This window comes from Debaryomyces fabryi, assembly GCF_001447935.2.
Source record: "Debaryomyces fabryi strain CBS 789 chromosome Unknown contig00125, whole genome shotgun sequence".
Lineage (NCBI taxonomy): Eukaryota > Fungi > Ascomycota > Pichiomycetes > Serinales > Debaryomycetaceae > Debaryomyces > Debaryomyces fabryi.
Genome location: NW_015385551.1, coordinates 1 through 23,879, shown reverse-complemented (window position 1 = coordinate 23,879; position 23,879 = coordinate 1). Strand labels below are relative to the sequence as shown.

The 23,879-nt window shown below is 36.1% G+C and overlaps 14 protein-coding genes across 14 annotated transcripts; 5 read left to right on the top strand and 9 right to left on the bottom strand.

Moving 5' to 3' along the window:
* Nucleotides 1–63: 63 nt before the first annotated feature.
* On the bottom strand, nucleotides 64–1,569 carry AC631_04549 (uncharacterized protein; the record flags this gene model as incomplete). Its single annotated transcript, XM_015613378.1, has 1 exon — nucleotides 64–1,569. One exon carries the CDS (start codon nucleotides 1,567–1,569, stop codon nucleotides 64–66), a length of 1,506 nt encoding a protein of 501 aa, XP_015465805.1.
* Nucleotides 1,570–1,772: 203 nt separating this feature from the next.
* Nucleotides 1,773–5,021, top strand: ILS1 (isoleucine--tRNA ligase; the record flags this gene model as incomplete). Its single annotated transcript, XM_015613377.1, has 1 exon — nucleotides 1,773–5,021. The coding sequence occupies one exon, from the start codon at nucleotides 1,773–1,775 to the stop codon at nucleotides 5,019–5,021; it is 3,249 nt and encodes a 1,082-aa protein (XP_015465804.1).
* A 117-nt stretch (nucleotides 5,022–5,138) lies between these two features.
* AC631_04547 (uncharacterized protein) lies at nucleotides 5,139–8,252 on the bottom strand (the record flags this gene model as incomplete). Its single annotated transcript, XM_015613376.1, has 1 exon — nucleotides 5,139–8,252. One exon carries the CDS (start codon nucleotides 8,250–8,252, stop codon nucleotides 5,139–5,141), a length of 3,114 nt encoding a protein of 1,037 aa, XP_015465803.1.
* A 151-nt stretch (nucleotides 8,253–8,403) lies between these two features.
* Nucleotides 8,404–10,278, bottom strand: AC631_04546 (beta-mannosyltransferase; the record flags this gene model as incomplete). The annotated part of the gene is made up of 1 exon (XM_015613375.1): nucleotides 8,404–10,278. One exon carries the CDS (start codon nucleotides 10,276–10,278, stop codon nucleotides 8,404–8,406), a length of 1,875 nt encoding a protein of 624 aa, XP_015465802.1.
* Nucleotides 10,279–11,062: 784 nt separating this feature from the next.
* On the bottom strand, nucleotides 11,063–12,076 carry AC631_04545 (SDR family oxidoreductase; the record flags this gene model as incomplete). The annotated part of the gene is made up of 1 exon (XM_015613374.1): nucleotides 11,063–12,076. The coding sequence occupies one exon, from the start codon at nucleotides 12,074–12,076 to the stop codon at nucleotides 11,063–11,065; it is 1,014 nt and encodes a 337-aa protein (XP_015465801.1).
* Nucleotides 12,077–12,393: 317 nt separating this feature from the next.
* On the bottom strand, nucleotides 12,394–13,398 carry ARG3 (ornithine carbamoyltransferase; the record flags this gene model as incomplete). The annotated part of the gene is made up of 1 exon (XM_015613373.1): nucleotides 12,394–13,398. The coding sequence occupies one exon, from the start codon at nucleotides 13,396–13,398 to the stop codon at nucleotides 12,394–12,396; it is 1,005 nt and encodes a 334-aa protein (XP_015465800.1).
* Nucleotides 13,399–13,596: 198 nt separating this feature from the next.
* On the bottom strand, nucleotides 13,597–14,517 carry AC631_04543 (uncharacterized protein; the record flags this gene model as incomplete). The annotated part of the gene is made up of 1 exon (XM_015613372.1): nucleotides 13,597–14,517. The coding sequence occupies one exon, from the start codon at nucleotides 14,515–14,517 to the stop codon at nucleotides 13,597–13,599; it is 921 nt and encodes a 306-aa protein (XP_015465799.1).
* Nucleotides 14,518–14,789: 272 nt separating this feature from the next.
* On the top strand, nucleotides 14,790–15,761 carry AC631_04542 (DNA-directed RNA polymerase III subunit; the record flags this gene model as incomplete). The annotated part of the gene is made up of 1 exon (XM_015613371.1): nucleotides 14,790–15,761. One exon carries the CDS (start codon nucleotides 14,790–14,792, stop codon nucleotides 15,759–15,761), a length of 972 nt encoding a protein of 323 aa, XP_015465798.1.
* A 217-nt stretch (nucleotides 15,762–15,978) lies between these two features.
* VPS51 (Vps51p) lies at nucleotides 15,979–16,890 on the top strand (the record flags this gene model as incomplete). Its single annotated transcript, XM_015613370.1, has 1 exon — nucleotides 15,979–16,890. One exon carries the CDS (start codon nucleotides 15,979–15,981, stop codon nucleotides 16,888–16,890), a length of 912 nt encoding a protein of 303 aa, XP_015465797.1.
* Nucleotides 16,891–16,915: 25 nt separating this feature from the next.
* POP4 (RNase P/RNase MRP complex subunit) lies at nucleotides 16,916–17,782 on the bottom strand (the record flags this gene model as incomplete). Its single annotated transcript, XM_015613369.1, has 1 exon — nucleotides 16,916–17,782. The coding sequence occupies one exon, from the start codon at nucleotides 17,780–17,782 to the stop codon at nucleotides 16,916–16,918; it is 867 nt and encodes a 288-aa protein (XP_015465796.1).
* Nucleotides 17,783–17,906: 124 nt separating this feature from the next.
* Nucleotides 17,907–19,310, top strand: AC631_04539 (putative lipoate--protein ligase; the record flags this gene model as incomplete). Its single annotated transcript, XM_015613368.1, has 1 exon — nucleotides 17,907–19,310. One exon carries the CDS (start codon nucleotides 17,907–17,909, stop codon nucleotides 19,308–19,310), a length of 1,404 nt encoding a protein of 467 aa, XP_015465795.1.
* Nucleotides 19,311–19,342: 32 nt separating this feature from the next.
* AC631_04538 (urea carboxylase-associated family protein) lies at nucleotides 19,343–20,233 on the bottom strand (the record flags this gene model as incomplete). Its single annotated transcript, XM_015613367.1, has 1 exon — nucleotides 19,343–20,233. One exon carries the CDS (start codon nucleotides 20,231–20,233, stop codon nucleotides 19,343–19,345), a length of 891 nt encoding a protein of 296 aa, XP_015465794.1.
* Nucleotides 20,234–21,229: 996 nt separating this feature from the next.
* On the top strand, nucleotides 21,230–22,276 carry HPD1 (Hpd1p; the record flags this gene model as incomplete). The annotated part of the gene is made up of 1 exon (XM_015613366.1): nucleotides 21,230–22,276. The coding sequence occupies one exon, from the start codon at nucleotides 21,230–21,232 to the stop codon at nucleotides 22,274–22,276; it is 1,047 nt and encodes a 348-aa protein (XP_015465793.1).
* A 228-nt stretch (nucleotides 22,277–22,504) lies between these two features.
* Nucleotides 22,505–23,587, bottom strand: AC631_04536 (uncharacterized protein; the record flags this gene model as incomplete). The annotated part of the gene is made up of 1 exon (XM_015613365.1): nucleotides 22,505–23,587. The coding sequence occupies one exon, from the start codon at nucleotides 23,585–23,587 to the stop codon at nucleotides 22,505–22,507; it is 1,083 nt and encodes a 360-aa protein (XP_015465792.1).
* Between the last annotated feature and the right edge of the window lie 292 nt (nucleotides 23,588–23,879).

Genomic DNA, 23,879 nt, shown 5'->3' with positions numbered 1-23,879 from the left:
ATTCAGTCTTGTCTATTTGTTTATGGCTCAAAATTTTGGTGATTATTCCTGCATGTAAAAAATCTATAAACTATACAAGTTGGTCTTTGGAAGCCATTCTAAGTCTATTACATCCGCCTGGGAGTAGATATTGTAAGTAGGCAAGGCAAAAAAAGGTTTAGAGTTATGGTATGCAGTAATAAGAGGGATTCCCTCGTGTAAGTGCGTTAGGAATGGCTTACTATCTGAACCTTTGAATGCTGAAAGAAGTTGCTTTCTGAATGCAACGTCATTATGTCTGTAGGGTTGGATAGAAACGTTGATGTTTGAGGTTTGCAGCTTCATCTTGATCCAGTATCGTCTATCAAAATTAAGCCAATCGGACCACTGACTGGTAAGTGTGCAATTGAAGCAAACCTGTGAGAAGTCATTATGTATCAATGGCTGTCTTGTTAGCAATATTTGCATTTGCTTGTTGGCAGTGTCTAAAGTGATACTAAGCAAGACATTTAGATAAGTCAATTTCATCGTGTCTGCTGTATTAATTTTCTTCGTATTATAAAATTTTAGAATCTTTGGTATCGCATGCCTTTCTAGTTTCGCATATGACCAATGATAATGTTTTACTGATGAAATGGGATACATATTCTGGTAAAAGAATCGACTTAGCACCATAGGATTGTATGTATCTAAAACGTCAAATGGAAGGCATATATCCAACAGAAGATTCCTCTTGTCAAACTTAAAGAGGTCATGTTCTTTTAAGTAACCCTCTAGATATGCAATCTGGCGTTGCATATCGTGGACCACCGAACGAACTTCGTTATGCGTTTCCACCAATGATTCTTTGCTTACAAGGAGTAACGCGTTACGCTCCTCTAACAGAATATCTTTGTTGCTTAGCTTAGAGGGTATAACATTGGAAACAAGATGCCGCAAAAGATTTCGCTTAGTGAGCCGGATGTCGCTATTGGTGTGGTCTTCAAACCACTCAATATTATTCTCTGTACATGTCTTAATAATCTCTGACTTATCAAAAGAGAGTAAGGGTCGTACAATATGTATTGAATCATTGTTTACAGTTGGAGTTCTGGGAACTCTTGGAAGATAGTCGACTGCCCGCAACCCTACCAAACCAAATAGCGACGAATTCTGCTGCAACCTCTGCAAGAACGTCTCAATCTGGTCGTTCAAGTTATGAGCTACAAACAAACTCTTAACATTCAATTCTCGGCAAATTTGCTCAAATACGTCGTATCTTTTCTCCCGTGCTACCTCTTCGAAGTTCGTTATCTCTGCAATATCTCGGTCTTCATACTCCAATGTCTTGACTATGTGATCCACTCCCCATGGTCGCACTACTAAACCAACATTCTCTGCCTCTTGTCTTGAACCTGACCGGTACTTGTGGTCAATGGTGATGGCTGTGATCTGCAAGTTTGGTTTGTATGTTCTTTTGAATTGTCCCAATAAATATGTGAGACACAATGAATCAACTCCCCCTGACAAAGCAACAACTATTCTTTCAGGAAAAGTCCCGTTTTTAAAACAGCTCCCAACCACATCTCCAAACAACTTATTAGATATCATTGGCTCATTGGCTCCTATAGTTATTTATCTCTAGATGTAGTTGATCCTATTTAATGCTTATAGTATTTTGTGTGATTATATAATCAAGATGAATTTTTTTTCAACGTATAAGTGCAATTAGTCACCTAAGTATATATCATTTCCTAATTATAGAGAACTATAGCTAAAGAAAATTCTTCTTAAATTGTTATCGAGCTGAAGTGATGTGTGATCAAGAAGCTAGTAATCAATTTTTTAACTTTCCTAGGGAGGAAGAAAATGTCATTAAGCAATGGGAGGAGTCAAATGCATTTCAAAGATCGTTAGAACTTACTGAAGGTCTTCCCCCATTTGCATTCTTTGATGGTCCACCATTTGCTACAGGTACACCACATTATGGTCATATCTTAGCTTCTACTGTTAAGGATATTATTCCACGTTATGCCACTATGAACGGGCATCATGTTGTGAGAAGATTTGGTTGGGATACCCATGGGTTACCAGTGGAACACGAAATCGACAAGAAATTGGGTATTACTGGTAAGGAAGATGTTATGAATATGGGTATTGACAAGTACAATAGCGAATGTCGTGCAATTGTTATGAGATATGCGGATGAATGGCGTAAGACTATTACCAGATTAGGTAGATGGATTGATATGGATAATGATTACAAGACTTTGTACCCAGAATTTATGGAATCTGTGTGGTGGGCGTTCAAGGAATTATTCAAGAAAGATGCTGTGTACAAGGGTTTGAGGGTTATGCCATACTCTACAGGTTTAACTACTCCTTTGTCCAATTTTGAAGCGCAACAAAACTATAAGGAAGTCAATGATCCAGCTGTTACCGTTGGTTTTCCATTAGTTGATGATGAAAATACTTGGTTAGTTGCATGGACCACTACCCCATGGACCTTACCTTCTAATATTGCTTTAGCTGTTCATCCAGAGTTTGAATATATCAAAATATTTGACGAAGAAAAGCAAAAGAACTTCATTTTATTAGAGTCTTTATTGTCTACATTATACAAGAAACCTGCTGCTGCAAAGTACAAGGTTGTTGAAAAAATCAAGGGTAAAGATTTAGCTGGTACCAAGTATACTCCATTGTTTCCATACTTCTATGAATCGTTCAAGGACCGTGGGTTCAAAGTTATCTGTGCTGACTATGTTACTGCTGAATCAGGTACAGGTATTGTTCATCAATCACCAGCTTTTGGTGAAGAGGATTTCAACGCCGCCACAAAGGCTGGAATTATCGATGAGAAAAAGCAACCACCAAACCCAGTTGATGACAATGGTAAATTCACTAATGAAGTTAGTGATTTTGCAGGTGTCTATGTTAAGGATGCTGACAAGTTAATCATCAAGAGATTAACACAAGAAGGAAAACTTTTAGTTGCAACCCAATTGAAGCACTCGTACCCATTCTGTTGGAGATCTGACACACCTTTATTATACAGAACTGTCCCAGCTTGGTTCGTTCGTATCACAAACATTGTTCCTGATATGTTAAAAAATGTTGAAAGAACAAGATGGGTTCCATCAACCATTAAGGAAAAGAGATTCTCTAACTGGATTGCCAATGCTAGAGACTGGAACATATCAAGAAACCGTTACTGGGGTACTCCAATTCCATTGTGGGTAAGTGATGACTTTGAAGAAATCGTCTGTGTTGGTTCGATTGATGAATTGAAGGAATTATCCGGACGCGATGACATTACTGATATCCATCGTGAAAGTATTGATTCAATTACTATTCCTTCCAAACAAGGTAAGGGCCAATTAAAGAGAATTGAAGAAGTTTTTGACTGTTGGTTTGAATCTGGATCTATGCCTTACTCCTCTAATCACTATCCATTTGAAAACAAGGAAAAGTTTTTAAAGGCTTTCCCAGCAAACTTTATTTCCGAAGGTTTAGATCAAACGAGAGGTTGGTTCTACACATTGACGGTGTTAGGTACATATTTATTTAATACTGCTCCTTATCAAAACGTCATCGTATCTGGTATTGTTTTAGCAGCTGATGGTAAGAAGATGTCCAAACGTTTAAAGAACTATCCTGATCCTTCTATTGTTTTAGAGAAATATGGTGCAGATGCTTTAAGATTATACTTAATCAATTCTCCTGTTTTGAGAGCGGAAACTTTGAAGTTTAAAGAAGAGGGTGTGAGAGAAGTTGTTTCTAGTGTTTTATTACCTTGGTATAATTCTTACAAGTTCTTAAAGGATGCCGCTGATCTCTTTAAAAAGGAAAACAATGTCGATTTTGTTTACGATTCTACATTAAAATCGACCAATGTTATGGACAGATGGTTGTTAGCCTCTATTCAATCATTGATTAAATATATTCACGCCGAAATGTCTGAATACAGATTATACACTGTTGTCCCAAGATTATTATCTCTCATTGATGAATTGACTAATTGGTATATCCGTTTCAACCGTCGTCGTCTTAAGGGTTATTCGGACGATGGAGTCGATGACACTAGAGTCGGTCTTAACACATTAACCGAAGCTTTATTGACATTATGCAGAGCTATGGCGCCATTCACTCCTTACTTATCTGATGGTATCTACCAAAGGTTGAAGCCATATTACACTAATGAAGAATTACAGAAGTATTGTATCAATCCAGATAAGAAGGATACAAGATCTGTTCATTTCTTATCATACCCATCGGTAAAGGAAGAATTATTTGATACTGATATTGAAGTAGCTGTTTCAAGAATGCAGAAGGTTATCGACTTAGGCCGTAATATAAGAGAAAAGAAAACTATTTCCTTAAAGACACCTTTGAAGGAATTAGTTATATTACACTCTGACCCGGGTTATCTTAGAGACGTTGAATCATTGAAGGGATATATTACAGATGAGTTAAATGTTAGAAACTTGATCATTACTTCAGATGAAGCTAAATATGGTGTTGAATACACCGTTGTTGCTGACTGGCCTGTTTTAGGTAAAAAGTTAAAGAAGGATGCGAAGAGAGTGAAAGCAGCATTACCAAGCGTTTCTTCCGCAGAAGTCCAAAAGTTTGCTGAAACAGGTAAAATCACTGTGGATGGAATTGACTTAGTAACTGAAGATTTACAGGTCCAACGTGGATTACCAGCAGAAAAGGCTTCAAATGGTCAAGAATCTAGATCTCAGCAAGATGTTTTAATTATATTGGATGTCAATATGTATCCTGAATTGCAAAGTGAAGGTTTAGCTAGAGAATTAATTAACCGTGTTCAAAGGTTGCGTAAAAAGGCAGGCTTGAACACTACTGATGATATTAAGGTTGAATACAAATTAATCAAGGATACTATTAACTTTGAGAACGTTATCAAGGATCATGAAGACATATTAGTCAAGTCAACCAAAAGACCATTAGAGCCATTCACTAGCGATGAATCTAAGGTTATCATCGACGAAGAACAAACCATTAATGATACTACTTTCAATTTGAGATTATTGAGAATCTAAATAGAAAATAGATATTAGATTTTTTTCTTTTAGTCTACTCTTTGCTTATTATACTACTGATTTATAGCTTTATATCTAGTTTGCAAATATTAATTTTGAAGTCTATTTATGTAAGTATTAAAAACTCCAAGAGCTTAATCCAGCACCTCCAACAACTACTATGTTCTTGTTATCAAATCTAGTTGTATCACTACATCCTGTGTCCGCTATAGTTGTGTATCTCGCTGAACTGCAAGTTAAAGACGATTCATCGAACTCCCAAAGTCGAACAATTTGGTCAACTGAAGTAACAACAATACGATTGCGTTCACCAAAGGAAATCGAAGTGATGGTTGAAGAAGCAGCTTCTTCTATGAAACAGTTAGTTTTAAGAACTAATTCTTCATTTTCTCCTTCAAAGCGCAAGGATGAATAGATTAAAGAATTATCATCTCCACCTGTAAATACTTTGTAGCCATTTTGCATATCAGGCAAGTTAAGAACCGCCTTAATACCATTTTGATGTAATTGTTGTTTGATAATCATAGTCCCTAATTTTTGAACTTCAAGGGATTCAATGTCTATATCATTCAAAATCTTAGATATGTCCCAAATAGACAAACAGCCGTCAGTAGTGCCTATCATTATATAAATTTTAGCACCATCATTGAATTTAAGAAAGTTTACATTAAGTATGCAGCAAGTGGTATAGAAATCATTAGCAACTAGATGGAATTTGCCGGATATACAATCAAAGTACCAAATTTTCAAATTTGAATCGGAATAAACTGTACTAACAATAAAGCCATTAGCAAATGGATATGAATCAAAGTCCATAATACGCAAATCAGGATTAGCTTGACTTGGTTTTAAAGTTGCATACTTTGTAATAGTTGGAATCCCAGTATCCAATTTGTTTAGCTTCCAGACAAAAAACTCTTCGTTCGCAGCCGAGCTACCGACAAACGTTTCATTTAGGAAATTTATCCTTTGCAACCCTGATATATGTTCGTTCAAGCTCCAGTAATTTCTAATTTCCCCATTAGCAAATAATTTACCTAATTTAATAGTTGTATCTTCAGAAGCTGTCAATATCAAACGACTACCATCATCAGAGGATATATGTGGAGATACCGCAATATCCCTAATTTCTCGTCCATGTGTGCCGTTATTGATTAGACCATAGCTCCCATCATTGAATCTTTGTCTGAAACTTTTTATGTGCAAAGTTGATTTACTTATGTATACAAATTTGATTTCTGACATAAAATCTTTATATTTGAATAATTCCCATTGTCTATGAGCACCACCACATAATTCGCTTGCAATTTCCATTTGTTTTGTTTCATTCCAAATATAAAAGTAAGAAGACTTGAACCCGTAGACAATTAACTCATCATTATAAAGAAAACCTCCTTCAACAAATCCTTTTGAAAGCTTATTCCTATGAATCACTTCACAACTAAAACTGTCATTCTTCTTAGTTAATTCAACCAACATATATATTCCATCCCTTACAGTTATTAAAATACGAATGCAATCAGTTCGGGACAGAACAATGGAAACAGACGTAATTGTATCACCTTTAGATAATTTCTTGAAAAGACTATTCAATTGTATCAAATCCTTATCAGTATTCAAGTCATAAATGGCAAAACTAACGTATCGTGATCCTAAAATCAAAATTTTATTTTCAGAATCAAAGGTCATACATGTAGTTGTAAAACTTGTCTGAGCAGGTTGTTCTAAGTGAATAATGCCATTACACACTAAAGTGTTGTTTTGAGACTTGAATTTACGAAGAATGAAAGGGACTTTAGGGTTTGGACAATCAATAAGGACACAAAAATCATCTTTTTCCTTATCATATGAAGTCATGAAGTTGGTCACTTTGTTACCATTCAAGTGCTCATCATGGAACAAAGTTTTTGACAGCGGCTTTTGTGAATTAGCATCAAACTTGAGCACTAACAAATCACCAGATCTTGAGCATATTATTACAACGTTTATATCAATAAATCCTCTTACCAATCCGAAATTTCGAAACATATCGACCTCTTCATTTGATAGTTTAATGAGTTCCCAGCTTTTCTTTTTCTGGTTTAAAGTTAAAAGTTTTCCATTAGAGGTCAATACAATTAACAAATTCAATTCAGGCAATTCAAAGTATTGCTTGATGATTTCATTCTTTTCAAAAACAATCCCTATTTCTTTTGCTATAGTTTCCAAAGTATAGCTATCTTTACTAGTGTTAGTCAAGAGTGTTAAATCATGTAGTCTTATTCTTCCATCAGCACCTCCAGTTACACTGAGTTGCAAAGTACTGTCATCTAAATCGCCAGACCATACATGCTTTCCTAAATGGCACTCAGAAACGTCAAGTAGTCTCAAATTTGGGTTTCCGGAATCATACTTCCATATTCTAGCTGTACAATCTTCTCCAGTACTAAAAATCTTTAACAGATCTTGACATTTGAAAAATTCAAGATTCCATATTCTAGAACCATGACCCCAGCCAGTAGCCAAGAGCTGACCCGTTTGAAAGTCATACAACTTGATTGATCTATCATCAGAGCATGAAATAATGTATTTTCCCTCGGAGTCTATTTTGACTCCGAATATAGAGCCTTCGTGGTCTGTCAAATTATGAAGTATTTGACGAGAATCTAAATCCCAGATTATTACACCTCCCATTACAGTACCTGCAGCTATTAAAGCCTTTTGACCAATAATGCGTATAGAACCAGTATATAAAATAGACTTTTCGTTACAATGAATCTTATCAACAATTTCAAAATTTTGGCAGGTTTCCATGTCTGAAACGTCGATTTTATAAACAATATTGTGGGATGTTAATAACAAAACAGTATCCTTATCTAAAAATTCGGTACTTGTAATCCATTCATTGATTGCTTTTTCCTTAGACGATGCATTGGTGGTATTTAAAAGATCGTTCATATTCAACACAATAAATGATCTACCACCAGACAAAATTATTCTTGTACCACAAGGACTGACAGAGATATTATTAACCTTGTTTCTATTTAATATTTGCTGGCTGTAAACCAATTTGTGAACACAATTATTTTCAATTTTGAATATTTTCAAGATTGACCCGTAGCCACATATCACATAGTTAGCATGAATTTTCAAAGCTGTAACTGGCCCATAATGTTGTAAAACTTGAAATAAGCTTTCATTAACAGATGATATGGAATTTAAACTACCCTTGGGAGAGTACAGGGAACCCATATTATAGTTTTGTTATAAATCTCAGTGCTTTGGTAGTAATTACAATAAATAAATTTTTCAACCATCGCTGATATGACGAAAAAAAATTATTTGATGCAAAATAAAATTACACTATAAATTAATTTCATGCTATTCTATAAATTTATATATTCTAAATTGGAACTTTTCCAAGTTTAAATTGTTCTTGACCGTATGCATTACAGAATTCGTTGGAAGCTTTAAGAGAACATTCAACGACATCATTAGAGTAACCTAATGTTTGGTTGTAAGTAAGCGCAGAAGTTTCAGAGAGAACGTTCTGCAACAAATTTTTAATTTGTATAGTATGTACCGTGGCATCAGCGACGGATAATGATAACGTGACGAAGTCCTCAGTGACGTACTTTTTACCCAACTTAATAGTAGAAATATCCCAGTTAGAAATCCCATTTGGAATTAATGCATTTGGTTCCTTAGGATGACATAAAACATCAGGATTTGACCATCCAGTGACATCCATATCTAAGGAGAAGAAAGAACTCAATTGAGAAATCTTAAATGTGTTATCCTCCCTAGTAATAAGTGCTAAATTTGGGCGATACATGTCCTTACCACAACCACACTTCACTAGGTGAGCCCTCGCAAAACCAATCCATACTTCCTTATTTGGATGAATAGCTGCATTAACGGATGGTGATATTTTATTTAAACTTATCATTTCTGTACCACCTCTCAAGGCACCGACTGGTTCATCTGGCAGTAACTTTTCCTCCCGTTTGTACTCGAATTTGCACTTGGCATAATCGTGGGTAAAGTCGGTTAATTGGCATTTCAAGATTTCTAAGTTCTGCCATCTATAAACAAAATAGATACTTTCATCAGGTCCATCATCGAAACGATCTTTGACACTAATAAAAGGGGTCCAATTCTTTTGCACTTTCAATCTTTCAGTACCGTCTCTCCTCAATTCAACAACTTTATTATATATCTTATCGTCTGTTGCGGCATTTGAAATACCATCAACATTTTCTTTACCATGCTGAAATCTAAAAGGCCATCCCATAAACATAGATCTGTAGAATTCGTGTGATACTTTTGATGCCGCTTCGTTAATGTTTTCTTGCTTATTAACCTTACGATGATAAGCATTAAATACTATCAATGGTTCATCCAAACCGTCATCGTTTTTAACAAGTAACATTCTGGCATCTTCAGGTCCATACCATCTCTTGTTCACGTAAGAAGACTGATGATAGAATGGAATAGGCAAAAAGCTAGGGAATTGTAAATTTTTATAGATTCTCTCGTTGGTTACTGGATCGATAGTAGGAACAACTAACTCCACATCGTCCAATTCCTCCCACCGTTCATTATACACCTGAGCAAATATCAAACTCATAACAGGATCATTCTTCTTTCCGGAAGGACTGTACAACATTCTCGATATCATGAAATGTACACCATATTGTTGTAGCCACACAGAGGTTCCTGCAAATTTATACCAATGCTGATCTACAGTTTCATCTTCTATTTGTTTTTTCAAATCGTTCTTGAAAAAACTCCGAAGTTCTTTCATAGCATCATCATTTTCCAACTGGTAAACCAACTTCTTCACAACCTTAGAGAGAGAATCATCATGCTTTTTAGCTTTACTGATATCAACTTTAAATTTGGAACTAATCTCTGACTCACATTTCTTTAAGTCACTCGAAATATCCTTCGTCGTATCATACATCGTCATCTCATGATTATGGTAGTCGACATGCTTGACCGCTTCCGTCAAAGCTGAGGGTGGTCCATTAAATGTAACAGAATTAAACTCCCTGTTCTTATCAGGATTGAAATGCTTTCTGTAATAGTCAGTCAAATCTCTGGATGCTCTCAACTCGAACCCACGGGGAAATATGACCAATGACTCGTTGGTAGCAAAATTGGATATTGGTAGCCTTGACCTATATATTCCCAGTACTCTATCCACAACCTTATTACCATCCAAACCGACATCCCGTATCGTCCATACAAATCCCAAAACCGTCAAAACAAGCATAGTATACATTAGCACTCGCCTGCGGCCCACGTAAAATCCCATAGTGACTTTCATCGTGATCACCAATATTAATTTATTCTTCGATTCTAACTATAAAAAACAACTAAAATTCAACTCTTACAAATAACGGCATAATATTGATATTTAATTGTTTTGTTGCTCAAGAATCAGGAGTCTCATGGTTATTATTTACTTAGAGGTGGCTATACACGATTGCAGTAGGCAATTTTTTGCACCAGTGCTTACCAATCAGGAAAATAATCGCAACCTAAATAGACTCCATCAGTCTGGAATCTTGCGGCCAATTAAAAGAATTCCAAGGCTTATACCTTTATTGTCATTTGACAGCTCAACAGCAATTAACCTAAAAAGGCTCGCTAACCATATTCTGGTGGCCATGTAATTGCACATATGCATGCGATTATGTGCACGAAAAGAAGTATACTGTCTTTTCCTTCACTAGATGTTAAATTTATTATACAACATATTCACTAAACGACATGTAGCCTAGGAAGTAGAACACCAGATTCCAAGACATGAAGTTCGTTGACCCTAAGTAAAATGAGCTCGAAGAGGAAAAAAAAACGGTATGTATCGTGGCTGGGTAACGCACACGAGTTTCAAATACACTATAAGCGGGAACATTTCAGGCACATGAATATGATACAGGTGCAACGGAAGATCGTGTGCATATGTGAAAATAATATATTCGCAAGAGACTTGATAGAGTAGAATAGGGTTTGTTTGGGGCAAAAAGTGGGTTATATAGATATGCGCCCTAGGCTCATTGGAGCTTCTCAGCCTTCACTATTTGTTGAACCGTATCAATCACAGACTTCTCGAGAGGAATGAAGGGGAAGCCAACTATAGCCCTAGTTTTAGAATTATCCGTTTTCGAGAGTTTGGAAGTGTCAGGATAGATTCCTGGGGTTCCAACAGGAATCCGTGACTTGAACTGAGGGAAATTCTTGTGGATAAGATCTAACACCAATTGCGAAGAGTACCTCGATTCACTAAGTAACAATCTCTGGTTTGCAGCATCGTCACTTTCAAACGCCACCACGTGTGCTTTTGCTACATCCCGAACATCGATAAACGCATTATTCAGAGGAGGAATTGGGTCGTCTGGTTTCAACTTCAATAAAGTGTTGATGACCTCTGCCGATGTGTTCAAAGTCTCCTTGACTTCAGTGTCAAATGCTTGTGGACCAAACACAAGCACCGGATTGACTGTTGATAATATAAACAGTGGCTTCTCTGTTTCCATAAACTCCCATGCTGCCTTCTCTGCAAACGTTTTAGACCCACGGTACCCTGAAACAGGATTAGAGAGTGCTTCTTCCCATGTAATTGGGTTCCATGTCTGTTCCGTCATGACAAATGTGCTATCATTTTCCTTGGTATCTACCTTAATAGCAGCAATAGACGATGTCACTACTACACGCTTTACCTGGGGTGCATATTCCTTTATCGCCTTCAAAGCATTCTTGGTTCCATTGACCGCTGGGATTAATAATTCCTTTTCCACATCCTTAGCTTTAAAATGGAATGGGGATGCTGTATGTAAAAATACAGTTACTTCTGGATGCCTCTTCAACGCCTCATTGAAGCTTCCTTCTTTCTGAATATCATTTACAACCTCGTAATTGAAATTGGTCGATTGTAAGAGCCTCTTTAATTTCTCTCCCTTTTCTGTAGATCTCACAGATCCCACAACTTTGTAATTATTTTCGAGTAATGTTTTCACAATGTGTTGTGCAATGTATCCTGTAGCACCTGAAACGAATACTGATGTCATTTTTGAATTATCCTACTTTATTTTATTCTTGAAGTATACTAAATAGTGTATGGACCATGGGATATGATCATTTATATACTAAATTTAAACTGTGGAGCAAGAGTCCGCATTTAGCAGTTAAGTGCGACAGAAGCTTTATAAGGCAATTGTTATACATGATTGAATAATCTAGGTTACACGGGTATAGACATGGTACAATAGCTATGTAGGGATAATTAAGTATTAGAAAGAATGTAATTAAAAAGTTAAACGGCTCTTTTGGCGTTGTCTACAAAGAAATGAAATACTTCTCATACTTGTGATTATTTGGGAATTATTTATTTAAGTAAATCACCCTTGTTAATAACAAATGCTTCAATAACAGCCATTGCAGCATATAATCTATTTTCAGCTTCCTCGAATACCAAGGAGTTTTCGCTGTAGAATACATCATCTGCTACTTCTTCTGCATGTCTTGGTAAGCAATGCATGAATTTCCAATCAGGAGATGCATTACCCTGAGAAATCATACTCTGGGTAATCTGGTAACCATCAAACTGTAATAATTTGGCTTGTTTTTCGGCTTCTTGGCCCATTGAGATCCAGGTGTCGGTGACGATAACATTAGAATTATTGATGGCCTTCGATGGCTCATGGACTATGTCAAATGATAAACCATTCTCACTGGCTATCTCTGAGGCAGCCTTGCTGACTTCAGGGTCAAATTCGATATCCTTTGGGATCGAAACGGCAACCGATATGCCTGATCTTAAAGATGCAATGGCCAAATCATTGATGACATTATTGGAGTCACCTACCCAGGCTAACTTCAACCCTTCAGTCTTTCCAAATGCTTCTTTTATAGTTAAAATGTCAGTGATGGCTTGTAATGGGTGGTACATGTCACATAATGAGTTAATGATGGGAACAGAAGAATGCTCACACAATTCGAGTATTTCTTGATGACTATTAACTCTGGCAAAAATACACGAAGTCATGGACGAAATAACCTTGGTTGTGTCATAAGTTGATTCATTGACTCCCAACTGGATATCATCTTTCCCTAAGAACATTGGCTGTGCTCCAAAGTATGCTGCGGCACCTTCAGTACTAATTCTTGTTCTGGTTGATCTTTTGGAAAAAAGTAAAGCAACAAGTTTTCCTAAAAGCTTCTGATGTTGTTCAACAGGTGCAGGGTTACCTGATCTAACTTGCTTCTTAAAAGCTTCAGCTTTACCGACTAATGATGCCAACTCTTCATTAGAAAGTTGTATGGTATTCACCAAATGTCTTGGTTTTGATTTAAGAAAGGCAGAACTCGATAATGATCTTTTTGCGAACATTGTCTTTATTGGAATCAGTATCATAATTGTATAATATACTATTCAATGGTTCAATTCGTTACTTTATATATATATATATATATATATGAAAAATCTATAATGACTCACTAATCCAGTAATTTTTAACTAAGCGCGGTGATGGATCATTAGACCAATATTTACTGCTATAAGCGTAAATTTGATTCCTAAGTGAAATGCCTAATGAATCAATTCTTGTAGTAAAGCTTCTTTATTTCGGCTTATACTTTGAATCTCAGTTTTGGTTTTAGTATATTGTGATTCTGTTTCGAGTCTTGATACTTGAAGTTTCTCTATAGACTCTTTTAAGATTTTAAGGTGTTCTGAAATTCCTCTTGGTTCGAGAATTTTAGAAACTGTAGGTTTCGATACATCTAATTCAATTTCAGATTCTTCCTCTCCCATAGGCAACTCCATGTCGTATAGGTCCTCATCTATGTCAGGTTTTTGAGTCTTCATGGAAGCTGCTAGATTGAGCGGCCCATCATCAATAAATATGTCATCATTATCGGGCATTAAGTCATCATCAACTGGAAAACTGTTGGTTTTAGGCCCAGAGAAGTCATTATAATTGTCATTATCATCACTACCGTACTCTTTAATTGGTATTATATTTTCGTCATCGTTATTTTCATAATCCATAGGTGTGTTTTTATGGAATTCTTGTAGTATCTCGGCCGGAGTGGTTTCTACAACCACCGGCTCGTCAATATCCATTAAATCTTCATTCTTTTCTTTCTGATCATTATGGAGCTCCTTAAGGTGATCCAGAGTATATTTTACTTCGTCTTTTCTCATCTCCGTTATTGGTTTGTGATCAAAATTCATTTTAGAAGATTGACGTTTTGCAATAAACGAATGCGGTGACCTAAATTTGTTTCTTTTGATAGAAGTGGAAGCCATCTGTTCTACTTCTTCGTCACTGGCATCAAATTCAAGCGTTGTTTTTCTTTGGCTCAGTTTTTTCCCTTTAAGACCCTTTTTCTTGAATAGTGCTGGTGACGATGAATGTGTATCCCGTGGCGTTTGGTTTTCCACATTATCATCCTCTAATTCGTCCAAAGATCGTATTAAACTTCGATCTAACTTCTTGAAACTCATTCTGGATGGTCTCTTTTGATCTTAGAGCTTAATACGTATCGGAGTAAGAGACTATGTATTCAATATTTTGTGACATCGTAAACTCTTCACTTACGCACAACTGAAAAAAAAAATTATTGTAGTTGATCCCATCTATGAAAGTTGCAGTACTAGAAGTCAAATCAACATTGAAGGGATCATTATCGGAGAGCCTTAGAGCTATTTAAACCATTACTATCTTTTGTATTATATTAAAACAAGATCTTGTGAACTGACTGGAAAAACATATCATAATGGCAGATTTATCAGAAAAGGCTCGTACATTGCATAACAAGATGTTGGAATTTCCATCATCAACATTATTCAACCAAGAGCAGCTACAGCAATTTCTTCAAATTTCAGTCCCTGCTGATCTCTTGATGATTGCTCAGGAGCTAATCAATAAAAAATTAGTTAAATTGGTAAAACAAGGCGATGAATTGAAATTTCAGGCCATTTCATTGAGTGAAGCATCTAAAATCACGTCGATGTCAGAAGATGAAGCTATGATCTACTCTTACATTGAGGCTTCTGGTCGTGAAGGTATTTGGACCAAAACCATAAAAGCAAAAACAAACTTGCACCAACATATTGTTGTGAGATGCTTGAAAGCATTAGAAAATCAAAGATATATCAAGTCCATTAAGTCCGTTAAGCATCCAACAAGAAAGATTTACATGTTGTATAACTTACAGCCATCTATAGAAGTCACTGGTGGTCCTTGGTTTACAGACTCAGAATTAGATACGGAATTTATTGATTCCTTATTGACTGTCATTTGGAGATTTGTGGCTTCGAAAACTTACCCTACTGCATTCCAAACTCCATCTTCCAATAATAACATTTACCAATCTTCGTACCCTTCAAATCATACTGGATTCGTCAATTTGGACACAATTATAGAATTCATCACCTCAAATAATATCACTAATATTGAATTGGCAATTAACGATGTCAGATCCTTATGTGATGTTTTAATCTACGATGACAAGTTAGAACTTATTAAACATACAAATGATACATTTAAAGCTACATGGCAGAGTGTTTTAGAAGCTGGATACGGTAGAGCTTACGCCGACGAATCATTTGACAAATTAGTGGATCCTTCAGTCAAACAGTTAGTAACAAATCAATCTTTCTCTATATTTGATCATTTTTCTGTGATTGAACCAAGTGCTGAACAAGATCCAGATTTGATTTACATTGACTCTTGGATTTATGAATAGTGCATTAATTTTTTTCGTCTCTGTAATTATAGTAAAAAAAAGTATCATTGATAATACATCTTGTGCATCTTAATTTATTACATTTGTCATATGACCTCCTCTTTTACTAGATAAGTATTAATTGTAATTGAATAATTCCTTTCGTACATAATATTCACTTCCTCGCGATATATGAATAAGATCAAAAAAATTACATACAAAAGACTCACTTTCAATAATGTCAGATACACCTGTATTATCGTATAAGAAGCCTTCATCGGCTTCCAGCCGACAACAATTATCTACACCATCACACCCCTCGTCGCCCTTACCAAGCCAAGTTGAATCACCCCGTATTTCATCAACGACATCTCGCCAAGTGCTGTCAAGAAGGAAAGCATTGCAAGACTTTTATAATATTCACCATCAAGAGTCACAAGATACAAATATAGAAAAGCTGACTTTGAAGCCTCTGATATCTTCGTCAGAGGCAATCCATGATGTTAATTTCAATAATGCTGAAGAATTATCGAAGTTTATGAAAAATACACCAGTTGAAGAAATACTCAAGTTACGAAATTCTATAACAAATAAACTAAATTCACACGATCTGGCTAAGAAATCTATCATATATGACAATTACTACGAATTGATTAAATTGAGTCAAATATTAGGTGATTTGTCAAAGCCTAAGTCTGTGGCCAAAGAGAATGTATTGGATGGTCTTGGAATTTTCACGAATACGCCTAATGAACCTATAACCAAAACGAAAGAAATTAATGATCAAGACCTTGATAACATATTCACAGACCTTTCAAAATTTATAAATGAGGATGTGCAACGATTTAATACAGAATTCGAAACAGTCGTTAAAAATATACAAAAGGACTTTGATAATGACGATGATTCGACCTCTAGTATAAACGGTATAGCTGAGAGATCAGAAATTGGTGAATTTCCTGAAAATATTAATAAGCAACAGTTGGTAAAGGAAGTAAATGTATTACTAGATCAAGATCCAAAGAATTTTGGGCAAGAATCGAAGAAGAAGATTTTGAGCGATATTCAGGATATCTTGAAGTCTTTAAGCATACATCATGATGAATTATTAATTCTTCAATTAAATAAATTAAAATCGAAATTTACTTAGTATTATACATCTAATATACATCTTATTACAAAATATCATCAACATTGTGGTTCTTGAACTTTTTACCAGAACGATCCACTGATCTAAATTCGAATCTAGATCCTATAACAGTAAAGCCTATGCATTCATCCTCTTCTTCTTGTCCTTCGCCACTTGGCAAAATAACGTCAAACCCAAACAAACATCCTTTTTTTGGAATGATCCTCAATCCACCTACTTGTTCTGAAGGAGTGAAAACTTGTTTACTTTCATTCCATTCTTTAGAATCGTTAGTTCTAGGTACGCATAATATAAACGAATGCTGGGTATCCCATACAACTATTCCTCTCACACCAACTAGTAATCTGTTGGTAGACTTTAATACGGTTAGTAAGCAGCCGTGAAAATCAGCACTGGATAGTTTAGGCAAGATAGAAATTAAACTTGGAAGTTTGTTATTGGCCGATGGAAATAACAAATTTTGCATGTAGTCTTGCCATAAGTTGCTAATAGGTATAAATTCTTCATACATTGGGATACTGTAGTGTTCTAATAGCTTTAATATTGGAAAAGGCTTTTTATTAGCATTCTGCTTGGTTAATCTATTGTATGCTTGAATTTTTTTAATAACCTTATGTTGATTATTAAGAGTATTTTTAATATAATTCTTTAACTCCATTCGAGTATTATATTTTTTGGTCTTATGAGATTCATCAATAGTCTTGGTCTTCTCTTGGTGTAATAGAGCCTTTGTTTTACTGCTTTCAGCATCCTGTCCTGTGGGTACTAGCAAAAGCGATGGCTTTTGATCTCCAGTTATTGAATATCTTGTAGATAATAATTCTTCAATTCTAGCTTCAGAAGAATAGCATCTTGTCAACAAATGCTTTTCCAATGCGTTATTCTTATTCATCTGAAGTCTATATGGAATGTAATGATAATTAATAATTTTTCGATAATAATTTTTTTTTCTACCCATATCGCTGCTTGAAGTATGGTTACCAAAATTATCCGATTTCATTCAGAGAGTAGATAATATGATAAGACGATCACTAAGCCATATACATACTTTAGGTACTCGTTTACAGGGTCGGAGGTGTTTTGGAAACATTCATGTCCCTTTTCAAGATGATTTGGATCCAGCCGATGCCGATGATTTCAACTTACTGGACTTTCAACATTACAAAGAATCTAAAGATATTCTAGAATATAAACAAAAGCTTTACATGGAATTAGAACAAGAAACACCGGAAGAGAATGCTGAATTACAAAAGTATACTGAATTGAGAGAACCAGTGATATTTGTATCGAAACTAAAGGATCCGTACTTAAATCTTGCAATAGAAGATAGTATCTACAATGATATGCCAATTCCTGATGACGACTCCAAAGCTAATTACAACAGGTTAATGTTTTATAAAAACTGGCCCTGTGCTGTCATTGGTAAAAATCAGAACCCTTGGAAGGAAGTTAACTTACCGCTATTAAACTCGTTACACATTCCTCTAGTAAGAAGACGGTCAGGTGGTGGAACTGTTGTTCACGACCTTGGTAATATAAATTATTCATTCATGACCACTAAATCTAAATTTGATAGGTTTAAGTTCGCTGAAATAATAAGAGACTCGGTGAATAAGTACCCGGACCTTAAGTATAAGTTGAAAGTTAACGAAAGGGGAGATATAACTACAGTGACACAGTCCGATGGAATTGCTTATAAAGTTAGTGGATCAGCTTACAAGTTATCAAAAGGTAAATCGTACCATCATGGTACTATGTTGTTGAATCTGAAGTTAGATGTTTTGAGTAAATTATTAACGAGAGATGAACGCAAGCTAGGCATTGTTGATTCTATGGCATCAATTAACTCAGTTAAATCCAAGGTTATTAATTTAGAATTGGACCACCAAAAGTTCATCGATTTAGTAAGTGACGGTTTTAGCAAGAATTACGGTATGGTTGAAAAAGAAGATAGCAGTCAAAAAGAAAAAGACCCATCTTGTCCAGAAGAGTACGATCACAATGAACTATTTAACCTTACTGATTTTGTTGAGGCATATTCTGATTATGCAAGGGTCATTACTATAGATGAAAAGACTGAGTTAAACCAAAAAATCTATGACTTAGCTAATGAATTAAAAGAATGGAAATGGAAATATGGATCAACGCCTAAGTTCAGTCACGAATTATACAATGAAAAGTTTGGTTTTACAATTAAATTTCATATAAAAAAAGGAGCAATTATAGATAAATTTGAATTGTCATTCGACGATATAACCAATCGTATGATTTCTACAGAAAAGATCGAGGAAAGTTTTGAGTTCCTTCAGCAAATAGTTGAAACACAAGAGTTACAATACACTGGAAGTAATGTTAGTGGCTTTATTACAAATGATATGATTAGTGATTGGGTCGGCCAATCTATAGACGGTACTATGTAGTGTAAATAGATGAATAGACATATTAGAAGGTACTAAGCAGGATTTTGTAAGCCATGATTGCCTTTGTACTCGACAAATTTTGGGGGCACCCAATCTTTCAAGACCTGTTCGTCGTTAATTTTGTATACCTCAATTCCTAAGGGCCTGCAACATTCGACCATCTTCAGATCTTCTAAGTTTTCGCCGTCTTCACCCCAACCCCATTGCGACAAATCTCCCCCAGGACAAGCACTGATGGCAATAAGTAAATCTTGCTCGGCAAAGCACTCGAAATAATCACCTGCTTTAGCGGGACATGCTTCCATGAAATACTGATCATATTCATTCAAACCTGTCACTTGGAATACATTTATGACATCATGGATATCAAATTCATTCAATCCATGTGGTAAAACTGCCCGAAGTAAATTCGAATGACAGTGGAAATTATTTTCTTGTCCACTTATTAATTGGTCGATATAAGGGTCACATCGTGTTCCGTTCAAGTCGTGTAATCTTCCACCCCATTCATCCTGGCCCCTATCCAGCATTGAATCTCCAGTAATGGTAACCAATGGACGAAGATATGGAAGATTGGACCAAAGTCTGTCATACGTAGATACATGCGCTGAGTGCAATTGACGACTACGAGCAGCCCAAAACCTCTCCCTGGGATTGTGCATATTCCAGATGTTCAAATCACAAACCTGCGGACCTTCTGGAGTAGTGATTCTAAACACTGATTTAGCAGGGATCTTTACAGCTATGCCCCTACGGGGTTGGCATAAATGCTGTTCCACAAGTGTTTTTTCGCATTCTCCAATGGCCTTATATAGTTTTTTATCAGCATATATGGGAGATCCCTCGTGTGGATAATAAGCTGGTGTAGGCTTGGGGAGATTATAATTAGTTTTGATTTTGGTCTGCGATGAACTTTCCGACATATTGATTGAATTGATAGAAGCTGTATGTGGCACCGGCGTTTATGTAACCGGAATCTTAAAGCTAAATTTCCATCTTGCCTCAGAGTGCCAAAACTTAAACTTTATAAAACCCTCCACGTAGACGTATCATCATGTATATTTTTCCACATTAGTCTTACCCGCCGCTTATCTCCAATCTACTATGTTCGGCATTTCTAGATAGAGACCGATATCATTGCTAAAATGTCGTACTCGACTTCTCAATATGCGACATGCACCCCCTGCACCCTCGGACTGGGTCGCAATTGGGCCTCGTTGATCAACGGCATACGACATGTTACTCGCGACGCGCGATATAACGACATAATGACATCAAAAGCATAACTGCCTGTGAGGGGTCCAGGACACTGCTTTTGTGTCCCCACATTCACTACCGGTACCGGTCGGGTATGAAAGCTTTACCCATGCGAATAATTGCACTCTCTAAAGCTTCTGCAAATAGCACAAGTAATACAGAATCACTATTTAGTATGTTCCAACGTTTCTAGTTCCCATAAAAACACAACATTATTTTCCCACAGGCGGTTTTAGGCTTTGCATTTGTAGTACTCCGAAATAATCTATGTTGTGCCCTACGATCGTGTCAGCTTGCCCTTTGTAGCAGCAAATTCGTTCACATATGGGGAAATAGGATGCACAACCAACCACCAAGTAATACCCATGGAATTACATCCTCAATGCGGACATGGGACGATTGTCATAGAGTAGTGTTTCGCAATTTATTTGAGAACCCGTTTAAGCGATGAATTGTCATTGTGGAAATCATAGAAACAAAGGAGGGGAAAATCCGGGGTTATATATGGAGAAACTATATATAGGGCACTTTGTACACTTATAAGATAAAGTATTAATCTCAAAATTGGTATATATCGACCAGTACTTATATAAGAGATTTCTGGTTAGTGGTTTATTGGTATTCTATCGAATTATTGTTGGTATAGCATAGAAAAATAGAAGATGATTTCAGTTAAACAAGGCATTCGGTGCTTTTCCACGTCGCTGTTGAGATTGACAAATTACGGATTCATTGGGCTCGGAGAAATGGGACAACATATGGGCAGACATATCTACAACAAGCTTCAGCCTGATGACAAGTTGTATGTTTACGATTTGAATCCAGAAAACTCGAAGAAATTTGTGAAAACGGTCACTGAGGTGACCCCAGGCAATAAACAATTATTAATTCCTTTGGATTCGGTATCAGACTTTGTTCATAAGGTGGACTCCCAATTGGATTATATAATGACGATGGTGCCAGAAGGAAAACATGTTCAATCGGTAGTTGAGGAATTGGTGCAAAACTATCAAAAGTGCACTACTGACATTTCGAAGGTGAGTACAACATTACTAGACTCGTCTACAATCGACATTCCTACGTCTATTGAGGTGCATAAGTATGTGAAGCAACAGATTCCTCATTTTGACTTTATTGATGCCCCTGTTTCAGGGGGGGTCGCAGGTGCTCGTAAGGGTACATTATCTTTCATGTTATCAAGAGAGACCCATGATGATATTTCTCCCTCTTTAACCACTTTGTTAAGCAAGATGGGTACAAACATTTTTCCATGTGGAAAGACCCATGGTACTGGTTTAGCTGCAAAATTATCTAACAACTATTTGTTGGCAGTCACGAACTTAGCAGTAGCCGATTCGTTCCAATTGGCGAAATCATTTGGATTGGATTTGAAGAATTATGCTAAGTTGGTATCAGTATCCACTGGTAAATCGTGGGCTTCGGTCGATAATTGTCCTATTAAAGGAGTATATCCAAAGGAAAACGATTTACCAGCAGACCGTGATTTTAAAGGAGGATTTATCACTAAATTGACAAGAAAAGATTTGGTTTTAGCCACCCAGAGTGCTCAGAGTAACAACAGGTTTTTGTTCTTGGGTGAAGTTGGTAAGAAATGGTACGACAAAGCCTGTGAAAGGGAAGATTTAGCTACCAAAGATTTGGGGGTATTATTCGAATGGTTAGAGGAACTATCTGAAAAGGATAAATAGTTTTTATCTGACTTTGATATTCTTTTAAGTATATATTTGAAGTAGTATATTTAAAATATATTGAGTAACTTCCAATATATGTAGATTTAATAGAAAAATCTTGATGAAAGATTTTCTCAACAGAAGTATATATGAATTTCCTTTCTAAGGGGTTATTCGTCTTTTTTAATAATCAGTAATTAATATTGGAAGTTAAGATATAACCAATCAATGTATATTTTAGATAAACTATTCTATAATGAATCCATAATTAAGTCCTGGGGCTGGAGAACCTGAAAGAGGTTTGATTAAACTATTCGGATTAGAATGCGGACCACTGTTAGGGACATCGTTTGCTGTATCATTTTCGTGAACCGTCGATTCACTTGATGAACTCATTCTCGTTCTCATATCAGCATTGTTATCGTTAACAACACCAAATGACTTTTGCCTTTGTTTATTTATTTCAGTCTCTACCATTTGATCATCATTCTGATAGTGCTTTTTGATTCTTGGGTTCCTTAAGTGAGACAAGTTATCATTCACTCTGTATAACTCATCGTTGAAATTAATACCATCTACCAAGTCGGTAATTTTAGTAATTTCGTGCACATTGCTCGTTCTTCTTTCATTTAATGAATTAATCGATGAGTTCATACTTTTGAAATTTGAGTGAGGAGCCAATAATGACGAGCTAGATTGGTTTAGTAAGGGAATTGTCAGCTCAACTGGCATCTCAAGCGATGATGTTAATGACAGAATAGACGATTGACGCGACTTATCCCCGTTTTCGAATTGACCTACCAACGGCGCTTCGGGAGCATAACCTTCATCGCTAAAATTTCTTGTGGAAACAGCTTTCTCGTTCTCATCATTAATATTACTCACATTTGAATCTTCATAGATTTCATCTTGATCTTGCGTATTCTTAGTTTCATTAGAACGGGAAGAGCTTATAATAGAGTTAGTTAATCCTGTATCGCTAGATGCTGCACTAGAATTCGAATGCCTCGTTGTATCTGTAGGGCGTCTAGGGCTCACAGCATTTCTAATTGGACTCATAGTTGGAGGCTTTACAGATGACACAGAATCAGAAATATCTTCGCTTTCAACCTTTCTAGAACGTTCACTTTCAGGTTTCCTAAGCTGCTGGCTCAATAGGTTCTTCACGGGGCCCTCATGCGGAAGATTAATGGTCAACCCAGCAAATTGCGATCCTGACTTACTTCTGCCCCTCTCATTACTATCATCAATTCTAAGAGGTGACATCGACAATGAATGATCTTCTTCTTCATATGCTGGTGGTGGTTGATTATCCACGCCGATAAGCATATTATTGGAGTTTTCTTGAAATGGAGGAGGGTTTATAGAAGGCTTCCTAACGAAATGTATTGGTCTTTGATAATGAGATATTTATTGAGAAGTCAGAAAAATTGAGAAAATATACAATCTGGCTGCGAAAATAAGTATCTATTAAGAAACTACAATACTTACAAAATGCCTTACACTATAACAATGTTTGCCTTACGATTGTTCTAGTGTACCACGAGCTATCATTGGATAGCTCTCTTATCAAATGTTAAAATGCCTTATGGACTCACATAAGCCATTGTTTAACACGGAT